Below are 17489 nucleotides of genomic sequence, written 5' to 3' on the forward strand. Positions count from 1 at the left end.
CGCCCGGACCAACGTCTAATCGCCGTTCCACGGCTGCTCTGGGGGCATAAGGGGTGTGCTAGGGTAGGATTTACTATTTGCTCTATATAACAGTACATAGATGCTTAGGTAGTTATCTAACAAATTGAGTCCGAACATGTTATCATCATAGGCATAAGTTTCAATACGTTATTCAAAGTCAGCTTTTGCGCTCAGGAAACAGTTTTAGGTCTATTTTATAACGAGGCCGAAGTTTCTATGGATCACAAGCTCCTTAGATGTTTATAGGCATATATTTTGACCTCGTCAGAGAGCACGACTTTAATAACTACGATCCAGGTGAGATCGATCGTTATGATACGGAAAACGGAAGCCCAGAGGGGGTGTTAATGCTCGCAACGAGTACAGGCCATAGTGATACCCTTGGTATTGCTATTGAGGACCTGGCCTATCCCAAACGAACGTGAGTATAATAGCGACATAATAAGCACTATATAAGTAAGCGATACACGATGAAAATATTATAAGCAAAACTGAAAAATAGCGAAATGGACAAATCTGCCCAGACCCTAACGACCTTTAAGCAACAAAACTCTGCGTAGATCCGTGAGCAAGGTCTCTCAAGGAGAGAGGCTAAAGAGGAACGCCCCCCACTACTTAACCAAATCAAATCATTCAAGTACATCAATGTCCATCTCCGGCTGTCGCTTTTTAATCATCAACTTCGCTCCAGGGTCTCTAATAACAGCATATCCAACATCAAACGGCTGAGGAATACAACCATCCACGAGCTTCCACTCATACTTGATTAGCAGGTGACACAACAGGATCTTGATCTCATTAGCAGCGAAGAAACGTCCTGGACATGCGTGAAGTCCATGTCCGAATCCCATGTGCTCAACACTTGTACTTGCTAATTGTACATGGTTCTCTTGGCCTGGTACTTGGCGCATTCGCAAGAATCGATAGGCGTCGAATCGGAGAGGATCCTCGTAGTAGGTGCTGTCTTGCATGTGCAGATTATCCACTAAGAGCTTTTGGCCCTTGCGAATAACGAGACCGTTAGAGAGCGTTATGTCCTTGAGTGCGATGCGACGCATAGTAGCTACGAAAGACATGTCAGTTATTATTCAGTTGGGACCAAGCTGGATACGTACAGATCAAGAGTGGCTTATGTCTCTGAGTTTCTTTGATTAGACTGTCCATTAACTTCAAGTTGAGGAGAGCTGTCTTATTTAGGCCATTGGGGCGTAGTGCTTCGAGCACCTCTTTGCGAAGAGGCTTAAAGAGTTCCTCGTGTTGAGCAAGTTGTATCATTGTTTCTCTGAGCAGATCGCTTGTTGTATGAATAGCGGCCATAGATAAACTTATCTGGGCTACCGTCGGGTCATAAGCATGCTTAGTCGCGTGTTCATACCACTCAATTGCGTCGTCAAAAATGAGGTTAGGGTCCCCTTTAGTATGGGCCGACGCCTTCAAATTGCAACGTTCCTCGATGTATGGCTGGAGAACGTATCGGGCTTTAGCAAGTCTGGCGCGAGCATCTCGGCATCTTGGGAGAAACCAATGGACCAAAGGATGAAGAGATGCTGGCCAGCCTTCCAATTCCCCCGCGCCAGCAAAGGCCGCAGGTGCGTATTCAGAAGAAGCTTGAATCCACTCTTTGTTACGGCAGAGCTTCTCGCCGAGGAATACTCTAGAAGATACGCGAGCAACCATTGAGAGTGAATACTCAGACGGTTTGATGGTGATCCAATCTGTGCGTGATGATAAGCTTCAGAAATTCCTTTACTAGATTCATACAAGGTGTTAATATTATCCTTACCGTGACAGTCAGGTAAAATCTCAGCAAGGACTAGCCCTGCCTCTTGCGATATTGGCCCAGTGAGCTTGCCTATATGAATGTTCAGCACGACCTGCCGTATACATAGTGATAGTCAGTCATACTTATAGCCTTGTTCAAATATCGGTTGACCACAATTGTTGTTGCTGTAGGAAGGCCGAATGGGTCAAATCCAGGGATGTGCGAGTGGCTATCCTAGATCATTCGTTAGTCCCGAGTCGGTTAATCGAGGAAAATAAATCATTCGGCCGCTCACTTCCTTACTGATTCCAACAAAATCGAGTGCAGGCTCACTTCGCATTTGGTTGACAAGGCAGGTAGGCAGAACAATCACCTCGCCCTCGGGGCAAATCATTCGATAGGGTTTCTGCGGATACATGGTTCTTCCTTTTTGCAATAGTTGTCGGCAATTGGTTTTAAAGTCGGCGATACGTTCCAGGTTTGAAAACTCGAATCGTTTCCTCGGATTTATGATAGGGAGTGAACTTGTTTCTTTAGTGTCAATAATTGCGCGTAACACAAGCGTGACTAGTATCATAAAAGCGATGCATAGAGCTGTTTGCTCAAGAGAATAATAAGATGGCTTCACCCAGGAAGTAATCTCCAACGCCTCCATGGTCGACATCGTTATGGAATACGAGAAGTGCCTTTGGGATACGATGAGCAGTGTGGGGGGCTATTTGTACAATTTACGGTGAATAAATAAGATAGTTTGAGATATCAGAATTGGAAATTCTGTAGACGAACGGGATAACCTTAAGCAGAGTGAGTAATGTTCTATGTGAAGTAGAAATGCCCCTTTTTATATGTCCTGAAGTAGAAGAGGAACAAGTCTACTGATTGGTTCTACAATGGCTTACATCATTTATCATTTGCATTACAATTATTCGGACGACACATTTACAAAGGTAGAAAAGGTAAATCTACAGGAATTCGAATGGTGGGAATGGCTTACACTACGTTGAATATTATAGTGCAGCTTGGACCACCCGTTAAATTGGCCACGAACCTAAGGCGTTACTATTATAAGTGTTAGAGAGACACAGTACATTATCCAGTTACAGTTAATTGGTTGAGACTTTTACACTATTCCTCAAGTGGCATGCTTTGAGTCTTTTCAAAGTCTTCATTCGTCAATATAAATGGGTCATATACTTGTTTCTTTTATGCGACATATACATGTATGTAACCATGCATAGTCACGTGGCCTTCAGTTACATCTTATTCGGACTTGTAAAAAAAACAGGTAGTTATTCAATGATATAACTATGCTTTATTGATTCTACCAGATATTAAAACTACAAATCTTTTTAACACGTACTCAAAGTGGTTTTGGATGTCCGGATGGCACGTGACCTCATGTCACGTGGTGAGGTATGTTTACGTGCATCTTACAGCGTCTTGACTGTTCATAAAAATAATAAATATACTTTAGTTTAAAAAAGCCAATGAAATAATATACAGCAACTAAATTCAAGTCAAATAGTACCTCAATTACATAAGACGATATTCGTTGGCAATACTTGTGTATCCTGTGTGGCTGGTGTGGTTAGAGCTGTGGCTTTATAAGAGCTTTCAGACAAGTTCGAAGAAAAGGTAGGTTGCTAGTTAAATCTCAAAAGCTAATATATTTGATCTAGTTTCTAGGTGGTTAATTTTATATGGTTGTTTGGCTTGACTTGTTTCATTATATGCGTTGTTTAGTTGTTTACCTTAGGTACCTAGGACCTAGGTAGTTATCTAGGTAGCCATGCAAAAGGCTGTAACCTTGTTGGACCTGTTCTATTTCTAAACTCGGGCTTCTTAGTTGCCAAAGCTCAACATTAGAGATGGGTCGAGTAACTACATGTCATACGAAAAAACCGAGGCAAAGCTGAAAATTCCAATACCTTGGCATGGTTCGTAGAAGGCAAACCACCCACGCCAAGAAGGCTCAAGAAAAGAGCCAAGATATAGTCTATAATAACGGCCATCAGGGTCCTTCCTATATACCAACATTTCACATTATACAGGCGCTTTTGATTCCTTTCCCGCAACTTCGGAGATGAACGAAGCTTTTTATGAGCTCATAGTTTACCACGTTGTTAGCTTGGCAGAATCCAAACACACAAGTATCGGCCTAATATCCTTGATTGAAATATTTAGTTCGTCTTTCTAGCTGGGATGGTTAACATGAGATTATGGTAGTATGAGTCAAGATCAAGTATTGGATCAGATATGATCTCGGCTCAGAATTTTCAGTATAGAAATATACTTAACCTTATTAGATATAAATCCTGTACCAAAATGCCTATATAAGTCATCCATACCGCCTTGTTGATTGGGCTTGAGCACTTATTAACTTTCTTAGATTCCTCAACTAGAGAAACTTCAAGCGCTTTGACAATATGTATAACCTTAACGCAATTCTCGCTGCCTTTCTCGTCGCTTCGACGGCTGTTGCGCAAACACTGCCGCCGTCTCCGACCGCATCTGTGGGGTGTCATCCCCATGGTGATCATTGGTGAGTCACTCTGTTATTTAATATTCCCCGAAGAAAAACATAATAAACTTACTGGAATGCACAGGCATTGCGATGGGCCAGCTTCAAGCACTGTCTCTGCAACTATATCCAGCACTCACACTAACGGAACCCTCGAAACCCTTGCGCCAAGTCCCACAGAATCTGTCGGTTGTGAGCCCCACGGAGATCATTGGCATTGTGATGCTCCCGCATCTGCGACGACTGCCTCAATTACAAGCTCCGTAATTAGCGACCATCATGACGAGGGAACTGAGAGTCTGGCACCTAGCCCAACAGAATCCATTGGTTGTGAACCGCATGGGGACCACTGGCACTGCGATGGGCCTGCTGTGGCCGAAACTGCATCGTCAACTGCATCATCTACTGCATCGCCTATTCAGCCTATAGAAACAGCCGGTGTTGGAAAAGTAGGAGTTGGTAACATTGCGATACTAGGAGGTTTATTCGCAGTTGCAGGAATGGGTTTCTGATAGACAATCTTGACCGTAGACTGGATTATGCTAAGCTGGATGGCATTATACTCTTAGTTAAGCTGGAAGACAAGTTAATTTAAAGCTTAGGTATATGATACTTTTGTACGGCTATATTTGACAACAGTATGCATTTCGGTATATGATCTTGCGTTGTGCATATATCAATGCACCACCATGTTGGGAAAGCCAATTGCGGTGTATTAAATTTATATTAATTCTATAATGTGCGTCATACGTAGTATGTACCAAAATTTCTGCGTTCATACCTGCACAGACACATAGCCTTTAAGATGGCGGATAAATACATGAAGACTGGTGTACCATGAGTGCGTTTCCATCCACTCGGAATTCGTGAGGTTTCACGATGCCCATCAAGGTTCCGACCTTTCATTATTATACGACTGAAAAGAAAAAGTTATCCTGTAAAAACTTCAAATAATTAATTCCTCTTCGACTTTCCACTTAGACCTGCCAAGCAGTAGGAATAAGGCCAAGGGAAGCTTTGTGGGGGATAAACCGAGCTAGAATATACTTCGATAGAACGCCAAGTATAACTTCCTAAGTTGTCAAAAAGCCGAAGCACCTTGATGGCCAAAAAAAGACTTCTCTAGCGAAAAAAACCATTTAAGTAATTGCCCAGATCTTCATTTATATTATGCGGCTCTGTCGATAGGCCTATTCATTCGTTCAACGCAGTTACGACTCACCATAAAACCACCCCCCCTTTTTTTGGGATTAACTAAAGGCCATAATCGATTTAACTACCTACCTACCTACCTCCTATACTTGGAAGCAACAATACGTGCACTTTTGAAATTATGGGTTGGTCTCAGAAGCGACCGGCAGCGCTTCCACTTGCCTTTATCGTCGCGCTTGACGTTTTCTCCTACGCTAGAGCATCATATATCCCTCTAAGACCTATACCACAGGGTCCAATGACCACACCAGCTCCTATGGTTCCTCGCGCTACTGAAAGTTTTACTGCTATATCAGAATGTCATACGCACGGCGCCTCAGTGTGAGTAAATATGCCAGCAGGTTAGGATAACAAGCTAACGAGGCATAGATTCTGTCTCTATGGTACAACAGAGCTTCAAGTAATGGTACCGGCGACAGCAACCAGTGAAATTCCTCCAACATATACAGGCTGCCATAAACACGGGGATGAATCGTATGTCAAACAATATGTTCCTTAAAACACGAATCGATGCTGATAAACTAGATTCTGTCTTGCGCCTGATGGTTCCGATGTTGAAGTCCTCGGTCTTACCAGCGAAGAACCAGCCGGTCACTCAGAAGAGAGCGACACGCCCAGTGAGAGTGGGGAACAAAGTTGTCATTTCCATGCAGGGGTTGAGTAAGTAGGTTCCTACCATGGTCTTGTCAGTTTACGTCTCTAAAACATGACAGACATTGTGTCGGCGGGTCAAGCGAGAGCAGCGTAGCACAGTGCTCCCGACGAGATCGAGACTATAACGTCCCTCTTAGGATTGGGCTTCTCTTCGTCATTCTAGTCACGAGCTTCATCGGTAAGCATAACCATGTTATCCAGTACCTGATGGTAATAAACTCATGAAAGTCTATAGGGGTCGCAGGGCCAATATTCCTCAAGCCTATACTGCCACAGAAGTTTCAGCCAGTTTTCCTCATTCTGAAGCAATTCGGCACCGGAGTCATAATATCAACAGCGTTTGTCCATGTGAGTCTCCCAGGTAGACACACAACGCGTACTGCGCATGTTACTAACCTATGTCTAGCTTTTCACGCATGCTCAGCTTATGTTCACCAATGAGTGTCTTGGAGAGCTCGGGTATGAAGCAACAACAGCTGCGATTGTCATGGCCGGAATGTTCTTCGCATTCGTAATAGAGAGCTCGACTCATCGCTTAGCCCAAAGATTCTGGGCAAAAACTCAGTACAACAGCGAGGTAGTTGGTGTCGCAGTGCTTGAAGCTGGCATAATATTTCACTCACTTTGTAAGTCATCACTTGTTAGCCATCAGTCTCCTCCAACACTAACTTCTTCTGTAAGTAATCGGCGTTACTTTGGTAGTTGCAGGGGACAGCTTCTTCGTAACTCTTTTCGTTGTCATCCTCTTCCACCAGATGTTTGAGGGTATAGCTCTCGGCACTCGCATTGCCTCTGTTGGTCAATTGAACGAAGCCGAAGGAGAAAATGCCAATCATGCACAATTAGCCAGGGATGATACCACGTCCACACAAGTTCCAACAAGCATAGATAATGGGGACTCTCTGCAGGAGAGTAAGGATTTGAACTCGTTGCCAATGTCCCAGAAGTTTCTCATGGCTATCGCTTTTGCTTTGGTTACTCCGGTTGGTATGGCTATTGGGATTGGGGTTCTGAATCAGTTCAATGGTAATGACCCCAAAACACTGATTGCTCTGGGGACTCTTGATGCATTATCAGCCGGTATACTCATATGGGTGGGAGTCGTGGAGATGTGGGCGGGAGATTGGATGTTTGGTGGTGAATTGGCAAATGCAGGGGCTCTCATAACAACTCTTGGAGGGTTAGGACTTGTTGCGGGAATGGCTCTGATGGGCTTTTTAGGAAAATGGGCATGAGGATAGTAGCATCATAATAAATCATAGATTTTCATATCGCATAAGATGAGCTAAGACTCTACATCTAATAAACGTAATTGAGCCATAATCTACCTGTTCAAGTTTCACTTTTATACCTCATATCGTTCAGTAGTTGAGTTATGGCGATTGATTGAATTATACCTAACTTGGAGATACCTACTAACCCGGTAAATATATTAGTATTCCACTTACTATCATTGGTTAATGTGTACTTGGCGGTACTAGACGTACTTCTATATTTGGTACAAGGCATAAGTACCATGTCGTACAGGGCCATTTGGAATTCAGATTGTCTTCAATTTTCGCATCACGATGTGCGAAAAAAAGTCGGTAGAAAATAGTAAGATAGCCAAACAACATATAGTAAGAGATTGTAAAAACGAATCTATTTAAATTTACCGGGGGGTCACGCGGCTCGTATCCATTACTGAGACGACCTAATCTGGGAAGTTTTTGCGAGGTAGTATCTTACGGTCGAATAATTGTTCTATGCATGAGTTTCGGCGGGAAATTAGCGAAGCGGTTTGCATCCCGGTGGATTATCTCGCGGGGATCTGCATTTCTGCATACATATACATTAGATACCTAACCTAATGTACTACGCATATTCTCCACGTGGCAATCCATTCTTAGTGGACTACGTATTGTATTCTACGACGCGGGTAGAACTATGTAGTAACTAGAGTTAGGAAAGGAACATCCCGCCCGCCCTTGGCACACCGTAGATATATCTTGGTATGCTGTATTGCGCTATTATACGGGCAACAAACGTGCTGGATGTATCCACTTTATCAATTAGTTTAGCTTCCAGCTGAACTTGAGAAATTCTTCTTCTCTTCCTACATACATCATATCATGAAAGGCATCTATAGCGTGGCGACATTGGAAGAGATAGTTACAATAGTTGACTAACGTAAAATACTCGAAAAAAGACCTATCAATAAGCAGTAACTCAGCAGATTTCTATGTTACCAAGCCTAAACATCAACACGCACTTAAACCTTACTTATACCACCAAAGGAGCTTCAATGTAAACATTCTAAATTGGACGATATATCTACTGCTTTCTTAGGAACCCCCCCCCCCCCCCCCCCCCCCCCCCCCCTCCCGAAGCTCAACTACATCAGCTGGCTCTCAGTCTAGACCACACGTTATGCTCCGTACCAAATCCTAGGGCTGATCGTCTACCCGAGATTGCAGCGAGAAGACTAGACTCTACATGGGTAATTTATTCGCGGTTATCCTCAGCTCATACCAACTTCTCTACTACTGGGGATGTATCGTCCCTAGCTTATACCAATTTAACAACCTACCTCTTAAGAAGCTTGCCAACTCGCCTATAGAGTCGTGTGTGCTTATCTATATACACGATGTTTCGTCAGCTACTCTCTTATAGGTCGGTAAAATGAGCAAAGCTTTCAATATATCTTACCTATAGTCTCTCAACAGACATCATTATTGGATCCCGAAAATGGCTCGCGCTTAGCTACCATGTATGGAGGTCACCCGTTTCTGTGCAACAATACATCTGTAATGTGAAATCCTCCAGCTTTCTAGTTCTCGTTTCCGTTTAAATCCAATCAGATCCTCGTAAATTTGGTCACGCAAAGCTGGCTCTGGCCATAAAAGCAGGAAATCCCGGAGTTTACTTCCCGTAGACAGCAAGACCCGGAAGATGGGAGGCAAAAATGGCCAATACGCCGAATCCCAAGGGTTCGGATCCAGATTCTCGACTAAAGATCTGACCATGAATATAATGAGACCCTGGGATCGGTATTGGTTATAATAGGTTGCTTGCGAGATACGATTAGCTAGAATCTGTTCTGCGGGCCATCACGCAACCAAGTCGCGCCCCTCTCTTCTCATTTGGCTCTGCAGCTCCGCAATGGCGCAATGTACGTTGTTGAGCTTGTTATCATCTTGGCACTTCACCTTCCTACTTCGTAAGGATAACCCCTGTTCTCGCCTCGTAAACTTCTTATGTGATTGGTAGTTCCGTATAATCATCCAAGATCGGTTTCAAAGTCCAGTATCAAATCACTAGATTATATACCCACGCGTTGTATTATATATTTATTAATAAGGGCAATGCCAACCTTCCCGTTGGACTTACACCTCCTTGTAGACTTTTAGCCAGTCTCGCTACCCATTTCCTAGATCCAAGGAAAGCATCCGCCCATCATGGGTACGTTCTAACATTCCACCTATCATGAGTACTATTAATTGTCCATCTAACACATACTGCAGCTGAGAATGTTGTCGGTCTCAACGTTCAAAAAGTCGTCGAACCAGACGCAGACCCAGTCCCGGGTATCCGCGATGTAGAAGGACAACATGTACAGGGCAAAGCCGTAAACAAGTCCCTCGACTCTCCCCGCGTCCAGTCGCTGCCCGAATCGCTTGATGAAGCTGGCCCCGTTATCGATTACGAGGCCTATCCGCCTCCGACCGAAGAAGAACGGAAGACGTTGCGTAAAGTCAACGATTCTATTCCTCTCGCTGCCTGGTCTCTTTGCTTTGTGGAGCTGGCCGAAAGAGCTTCTTACTATGGCGTCAAAGCTGTTTTTAACAACTATATGTGCGTAATTACCTCTCGTAGAACATCGCGTAATAAGACCTCAACCTAACATTATAATCTTTTACAGGCAGTTTCCTCTCCCGGCTGGCGGCCCCGGAACCGGTGCTATTGATAAATCAAAGCCCAACTCCCACGCTGGTGCCTTGAACCTTGGCATCCAAACAGCTTCTGCTCTGGGTCTCCTATTCACCTTTCTGGCATATATCGTTCCTATCTTTGGCGCGTGGCTTGCAGATGTAAAAATTGGCCGTTATAAAGCTATAATGTAATAAATAAGTCCTCTAATCTCCTCCCCCCCTCTGTTTTCTTATAGTGACCAATTTCTATAGCTGGGGTGTGCTCGTAGGAGGTGTTGCCCACATAATTATGGTCGGAGGGGCTGCTCCGGCTTTACTTCAGGTATGAGTTTCAATTTCCTTAGTAGTCATTCTATTATCAAGATATGTTAACATGTCTCACCATATCGATAGGCTGGAAAAGGCGTAGCTCCTTTCCTCGTTTCTTTCTTATTGCTTGCCATTGGAGCTGGCATTTTTAAACCAAATGTTGCACCGACAGTGATTGACCAGTACGCGTATCAAAAAGAATACACGAAGGTACTTGCAAGCGGAGAGAAAGTGCTTGTCGACCCCGAGACGACGGTCAGCCATATTATGCTTATCTTCTACGCCTTTGTCAACGTGGGTGCATTTTTCAGCATCGCCGTGGTCTATGTCGAAAAGTATCACAGCTTCTGGCTTGCTTTCCTCCTCCCAGGCATCATATATTTCTTGTTACCGATCCTACTTGCCGCCATGTATAAGCGGACGATTAAGAAGCCACCTCAGGGATCCGACCTGAACCGTTTTGTGAAGATCACTGTTTCAGCACTGAAGATCAGCAAAGGAAATATCTTCTCGAAAAATTTCTGGTATAACGTGAAGCCTTCTGTTCTAGCAGAACAGAACATCCACGTAGCCTACTCTGAGAAGGACGTGGCTGATACTGAACGGACGTGGACGGCCGTGCGGATATTCGCTTATATACCTATCTGGACCCTCAATAAGGTATGTACCTAATGAAAACATTCCGTTTTGCTGTTTTCGAACCTTCTTTTTAGAATTGTCCCGAGTTATAGTTGCTAACGATCAATAGTAAGTGTGACGACCCTATAATTTCGACTCGCCCAAGGTTATGATTCTATAATCGTATGACTACAAAACTAATACAAAATGTTCCCAAATAGTGGAGGGGTAGGTTCCGTGCAATCTAGCCAGGGAGCTAGCCTTCGTGGTAAGTACAATGAACTCCTTTCTAAAATTGTTTCGAAATATAGTTGCTAACAGTCAGTAGTAAGTGTGACGATCCTATAATTCTGACCTACTAGAATACGATGAAGATTCTAGGATCATTGGTTATAGAGCTGACATGTAATATTTTCACATATTAGTCTGATGGCGCGCCTAATGATCTACTCGGACACTTTAATCCTTTGGTGATTCTTGTCTTTTCGCCATTTATGGCGCAGATAGTATATCCCGCCCTGGAGCGTAGAAAGATCAAGGTTGGCCGTATTACTCGGATGACATTTGGTTTTGTGCTTGCTACTATTTCCGGAAGTGAGTATTTTCCCCTATTTGTGGATGTGAATATATGCTAATCCTGAAACTAAAAACAGTATTTGGAGCCGTCGTTCAGTTATACGTTTATAGAACGTCACCTTGTGGCTACTACGCTACCGACTGTGCTGAGGTATCTCCAATCTCAATCTGGTGGCAGATCCCAAACGTTGCCCTAGGTGCTATGTCCGAAATTTTTATCAATGTTACAGCGTACGAGCTCGCGTATGCCCGTGCTCCGGAGCATATGAGGGCTACAGTTGTTGCCCTCTTCTTATTCATGACTGCTTTGAGCAGTGCCTTGGGTGAAATTTTAATCCCCGCAATTACGGATCCCACCCTTGTTTGGGCTTGGGCTGCTCCGGCAATAGCACTTGCTGTTCAAACCGTTATCTTCTGGTGGCAACATCGCGGTATTAACGACGACGCTTTCATGATCCACGAGGAGGATTTCCAGCAGCTGGCTGACGAAACTAAAATTTCAGAGAAGGGAGAGAAGTAAGCTGACTTATGGGTATTGAAATGAAACCTTGGTTGAAGCTGGTAAATTAGGTACCTTAAGTACCTACTTATACATACATAAAGCTGTATACCCCGTCAAAGAAGGTTAAAGACAGACTTATCTTAACTATATCAATACTAAGTTGTAATATCCTAAGTCGAATACCACCGAAAGCACTGTAACTCAGTAGGCTATGCCAGGCTTATATAAAGAACGTCATCTCCCGGTGTCCCTCTAGGCGCCGGAGGATATCACGTGTCATTACCCGGCACCCGTATTAGGTAGGTACCTAATCAATCACTCCGGCCGGATGGATCCACTTCTTCGGGCCTCATATTGGACCTCGATTCGTATCATAACCTATAAGTCCTGTGAGTTTCGATTTTGAAGGATCGATTTAATCGAAATAGCTTCTTTGGTCCGTCAATATGATTCGGATCTTTCCTTTCTACTATTTCCGGACTTCGTGGCCTATGATTATGAACAGGCCGTTGGGTCGTGGTACTTCATTGGATTATAAGATGACTAATATTACCTACCTTCGAGGGGGCAGTCTACATATAAATCATGCCAAGGTAGATACACGGCATAGATACAACTGGAACTAGGAGTTTAGGGGCCCGAAAATAGACTGTCTCATATAACAACCATGATAGTGCCTTTAAATCTCGACGTCCTAGTTGGCCGGCTTTTGTCTCCGGCTAAAAGAATCCTACCGGCAGTTATATGTATCAAGGATTCCCCACGGCACCCAAGTCTTAATCTGTAGGTCGACGTACGGAGTTAGATTGTGGTCTGGTCGTTTATTTAAGAAGACAGCAGAGCCCGATGCAGCATGTGTCACCATGTTCACTTTGGAACTTCAGGCAAAGCAATTCACCATGTTTTGGAGCTCTCTCATCGTCGGCGCCCTTTTGGGGCAGCGTGCCTCTGCGCAAAACATGCTTCGTTTTGGCTGCTCTCAGCTCACTACCGAACGCGCTGACCCTTTGGTCTCTCCTGGTCAAAACCCTGCCCCCCACACGCATCAGATCATCGGCGGGAACTCGTTCAATCTTACGGTAGCTTACATGAATCTGATCGAAGACTGCCACTAACATAACTTAGATGACACCTGCTGAATACGACCCGCCAACCTTGTCCACTTGCACGACCTGCACCTACTCAGAGGACTTTAGCAACTATTGGACCGCATCATTGTACTTTAAGTCTCCTGAAAATGGCACCTTCCAACGCGTCCCTCAATTTGCCAACTTCGGCATCCAGCAGGACGGAGGGATGACGGTGTACTATATGCCTTACAGCGCCAAGAATGGTAAGGTGACGGCATTCAAGCCTGGTTTCCGGATGATCGCGGGAGACCCCACGAACAAGCAAAACATTTACAAACCCTCGATCTGCCACCGCTGCCTCGGAAATGGCGAGGGCTTCGCTCCCTGCGATAGCAAAGACACAGGCGAGCTCCCAACCAAGTACTGCCCCGGAGGTATCCGCGCCACCATCATCTTTCCGTCCTGCTGGGATGGAAAGAATCTCGATTCACCCGACCACAAGTCCCACGTCGCCTACTCCAACGGCGGTGGCCTTGGTAGCCCGAACTGCCCTTCTACTCACCCCGTTGCTATTCCTCAGGTCATGTACGAAGTTATGTGGGACACTGGAAGGTATAGTAACACTGCTTGGTACGGAAGCGGCAAGCAGCCTTTCGTCTACAGCTTCGGCGACTCGTAAGTCACCTCCATTAAGTCACTTGTGTACCTGTTTACTAATGTTGATGGCAGCACTGGATATGGCCAGCACGGCGATTACCTCTTTGGATGGAAGGATGACTCTTTGCAAAAGGCCATGGATGCTTTACCTGGTGGGAACTGCGCCAATGCTAACTGCGGCGTTCTTAAGATTCAGTCAGCTGCGGACGCTATGAAGTGCAAGAAGGCCCAACAGGTCGTTGAAGATGTCGGACAGCCAGGGAAGTGGATCACCGAGCTCCCGGGTGGTGTAGCAGTCTATTAATTAGGTAGATATAATAAACTAGTGGTATATTTTGAAGGAAATTGTTCATGCTAATATTATTCTACGGACTGTGAATCTCCCCGGACGTCTCAAAATAGACAAAAATAAATGCTAACTATCAGTTCAGCTGTTATCTCCATTTCTAACTCTCTTGGTATCACCACGCCGGCAATGTGCGATTGGGTAATATAAGTGCCATACCATGCATGGCTTTGAGTCTCTCCTCTGTCCTGGCTGCTAAATTGGAACCCTACACCAGCCAAATGTGGAAATTCGGATCCCATAACAGCGTGTTCCCCCATTCCCCCTATAGTAACCAACTACAACTGCCTATATTCAATGGCCAATCAAATTTAAGATCATATACTTATTTGGAAGGTGGTTACCTAAGTACCTTATAGGTACATATATTCCTTTAGGTACATATACTCATATAAGCATTGATCAGCTATGCTGCTATGGTGGGCAATAGCTATCCATGACGCTGGAGTATGAATCGGCTAAAGTCCGGGAAGCTTACAGTTTTATGAGTTCATATATACCATAGCGGGGGTGTGTGGGTACAGAGAACCGTTCCTTATTTAGAAAAACGTTCCCTGAAATGTTTTCATACCATAACAGTTGCCTCGTTCTCTATCGTGAGAATGGTTCTCAAAAAGGGAACGGTCCCCAAATCGTGGAATTTTCGCCATTTCACGTGACTTTCACGTGAAAAAGTGGGGCAAAAGTCAAAAAAGTCAAAAAAAGGAAAAGACTGGTCCTCGAACCCACAGCTCTTGCGTTTGTGTCACCTAACTATTAACCCCACTATTAAGGTTAAAGTTTAAAGTGTAAACGTTTGAGCTAATGGGACGAGGTGGCCAATCTCATCGAATTATTTCATTGTGGAATTTTTCCTGTTTTTAGCCATTATAACCTTTACTTCCGAAATATTATTTTATTAAAAAAAAAAAAAACTTTAATGAAAAAAAAAAAATTTTTTAAAAAATTTTTTTTTGTAAAAGGTTTTTTTCTTTTAAACTACAGGGTAATCCCTCCCGTACTTAGCCTTTCGACCAAAAAGGGTTTTTTTTCTTTTTTTAGGTAAAATTGACGAGAATGCTTCCCAAAAAGGGAACGGTTCTATAAGAGGGAATGGTTCTTGGCACTAAGAACATGGGATCCAAGGTGGGTCCAAAAATCCCAAATTTAGACCCACTTATTTTCGGATCCAGCCAATCAGAGGCCTGGAATCAAGGGAACGTTCCCTATTAGGGAACCGTTCCCCAAAAATAACCATTCTCTGAAAACCCCCACCTCCGCTATGGTATGTTCGCGATTTTCTTACAATTGTTGCTTATCTCCGTCCGTTGATTTTCTTGCCACAGTGCCTATTACTAACATGGACATACGCATTTTGATACTACTATAACAAAATGTTCCTTCTTTGGCTATTGCCCTACGTAGAAGGTGGAAATGGCTAGAGGCATATCATCTTCATACATTTGCGCTCGATGCGCTCATGGACTACTTGCCCAAAACGCCCCAAACCCCGCGATTAATCAATGGAGAAGATATGCAACAAAGTCTACTCATTCTTCGGCCGATAGCAGCCCTAGCCGCCAATCTAACAGTATAGCCGATGAAGATACTAAACCTGAGCTGGGTCCGATGGCCCGCCGTCTCCAAGAGGCCACGGAAGAGGCGTTGCTCACAGGAGGGAGAGCCGGTCGACGATCGGTGGAAGATGCTGGTTTCTCGGACGAATTAAAAGAACGTCTTCTCGCGAAAGTTAAAGATGCCGAGTTTCGATCCGAATATGCCGCCGCTTTCGCCGAAGCCGACATGCCATCCGCAGCTGGCGTGGGTACCCGTCTCGCGGCGACAAGTCAGCCATGGACGGGTACCGAAGCTACCGAAGACGCTGTTTTACGGATGCTCGACGACGCACACAAACATCTAAAGAGAGATTTAAGAGGCCGCCCAAAATTACCTGACCTCCAACCGATCGATATGCGAATTAGACAGGAACCAAAGATGAAGGCTGGACACAGGGCTGCCAACGCTAGGGATAAAGCTTCTGTATATACAGGTATGGGTCTGAAGGAAGCACAAGGGGGCCTTAGCGAGAAAGAGAGGGAGGCGATGAGGAAGGAATTCCGCGATCGCTTTAGACCCGCTGCCCGATCACTGCCGAATTCCTTGACAGGACTAGCTTCGTTAGCAAACGAGAGAATTGAAGATGCCATCGCAAGAGGACAGTTCAAGAACATCCCGAGGGGTAAGGGAGTCGAACGAGATACGAGAAGCGACAATCCGTTCATAGATACAACAGAGTACATTATGAACAAGATGATCAAACGTCAAGAGATAGTACCGCCGTGGATTGAGAAGCAGCAGGAACTATCGAAAGCCGCGCACGTATTCCGGGCTCGGCTACGGAATGATTGGAGACGTCACGCTTCCCGGATGATTGCGAGTAAGGGCGGCTCACTCGAAGATCAGATGAATCGGGCAAGACGATACGCAAAAGCCGAAGAAGTGCACAATCCACGAAAGCGAAACGTCGATCAGATAGCAGTACCTACGAATTCGACAGACGATCCAATCATGGCCAAAATGCGACAACAAGCATCCTTAGAAACGAATCCCGAACCGGCACCGGAGACTGATGCTAGTGCGGCGACAACTCAGGAGATTCCATTGCCACCCTTCCGAGATCCCGATTGGCTAACTACGGAACAATCTTACATGAACCTTTCCATTAGCCATCTGAACACTCTTACGCGATCCTATAACTTAATGGCGCCTGAACTTGCAAAGAAGCCGTACTTCTCACTTGAACGAGAGTTAAATAACTGCTATGCAGATGTTGCGCCGCAACTTGCAGATGCAATAAAAGATAGGGCTAGTGGCCCGGCGAGATCTCTATCAGACGGGGTTGGAACCACCCCCGTCAGTATATTGGATCGCTTTGGGAAAGGTGGTCATACTGCAAAGGTATACGACTCGAAAGCACCTCATTACGGATTCAAGGAGATGTGGCGAGATCTCTGGAATCGTCAAGCTAGTTAGAAGTTTTATCTAGTTATCCCTCTGTAGCATTATGTTAGGTAGATATAGTAGTTTGGTTATCGCCTCTAGAAGAATAGTCGTGACTTTTCGGCATATGGTGCACGTTTATAAAATCGCATATAGCTCCCCTGTGCATATAAATCCCCGGAAACGCACTTACACGTTTTCGCTCAACCCCGGATTGTTTTCGGAACGTCCTAGATGCGGAGGCTAGATTCGGTATAAGAACCCCTATTACACCAAGACGGGCAAATGAAAGCAATCAATTGGTAGAACCTTAACCAAATATCTTCCGAGCGAATAATTGAAAGCCCGTTG

The 17489-nt window shown here is 44.6% G+C and overlaps 5 protein-coding genes across 6 annotated transcripts; 4 read left to right on the forward strand and 1 right to left on the reverse strand.

Annotated features, from left to right (window-relative positions):
- Positions 1 to 650: 650 nt before the first annotated feature.
- On the reverse strand, positions 651 to 2447 carry GL218_00051 (Dihydromonacolin L monooxygenase LovA; the record flags this gene model as incomplete). Its single annotated transcript, XM_033576460.1, has 5 exons — positions 651 to 1084; positions 1137 to 1736; positions 1805 to 1873; positions 1927 to 2017; positions 2079 to 2447. 5 exons carry the CDS (start codon positions 2445 to 2447, stop codon positions 651 to 653), a joined length of 1563 nt encoding a protein of 520 aa, XP_033441703.1.
- Positions 2448 to 5637: 3190 nt separating this feature from the next.
- On the forward strand, positions 5638 to 7405 carry GL218_00052 (Zinc-regulated transporter 2; the record flags this gene model as incomplete). Its single annotated transcript, XM_033576461.1, has 7 exons — positions 5638 to 5837; positions 5886 to 5990; positions 6042 to 6176; positions 6230 to 6348; positions 6406 to 6518; positions 6577 to 6796; positions 6852 to 7405. The coding sequence occupies 7 exons, from the start codon at positions 5638 to 5640 to the stop codon at positions 7403 to 7405; spliced, it is 1446 nt and encodes a 481-aa protein (XP_033441702.1).
- Positions 7406 to 9607: 2202 nt separating this feature from the next.
- Positions 9608 to 12104, forward strand: GL218_00053 (the record flags this gene model as incomplete). Of its 2 annotated transcripts, XM_033576462.1 has the most annotated exons (7): positions 9608 to 9611; positions 9674 to 10004; positions 10072 to 10269; positions 10334 to 10403; positions 10475 to 11050; positions 11434 to 11602; positions 11662 to 12104. In XM_033576462.1, 7 exons carry the CDS (start codon positions 9608 to 9610, stop codon positions 12102 to 12104), a joined length of 1791 nt encoding a protein of 596 aa, XP_033441700.1. The 2 variants fall into 2 exon arrangements, with proteins under 2 accessions (XP_033441700.1, XP_033441701.1); XM_033576463.1 differs by lacking the exons at positions 10072 to 10269; positions 10334 to 10403; positions 10475 to 11050; positions 11434 to 11602; positions 11662 to 12104 and adding an exon at positions 10026 to 10037 and having other exon boundaries at positions 9674 to 9978.
- Positions 12105 to 12949: 845 nt separating this feature from the next.
- On the forward strand, positions 12950 to 14117 carry GL218_00054 (uncharacterized protein; the record flags this gene model as incomplete). The annotated part of the gene is made up of 3 exons (XM_033576464.1): positions 12950 to 13165; positions 13212 to 13831; positions 13886 to 14117. The coding sequence occupies 3 exons, from the start codon at positions 12950 to 12952 to the stop codon at positions 14115 to 14117; spliced, it is 1068 nt and encodes a 355-aa protein (XP_033441699.1).
- Positions 14118 to 15572: 1455 nt separating this feature from the next.
- GL218_00055 (uncharacterized protein) lies at positions 15573 to 17171 on the forward strand (the record flags this gene model as incomplete). Its single annotated transcript, XM_033576465.1, has 1 exon — positions 15573 to 17171. The coding sequence occupies one exon, from the start codon at positions 15573 to 15575 to the stop codon at positions 17169 to 17171; it is 1599 nt and encodes a 532-aa protein (XP_033441698.1).
- Positions 17172 to 17489: the final 318 nt, after the last annotated feature.

This window comes from Daldinia childiae (assembly GCF_008694065.1).
Source record: "Daldinia childiae strain JS-1345 chromosome Unknown Scaffold1, whole genome shotgun sequence".
NCBI lineage: Eukaryota > Fungi > Ascomycota > Sordariomycetes > Xylariales > Hypoxylaceae > Daldinia > Daldinia childiae.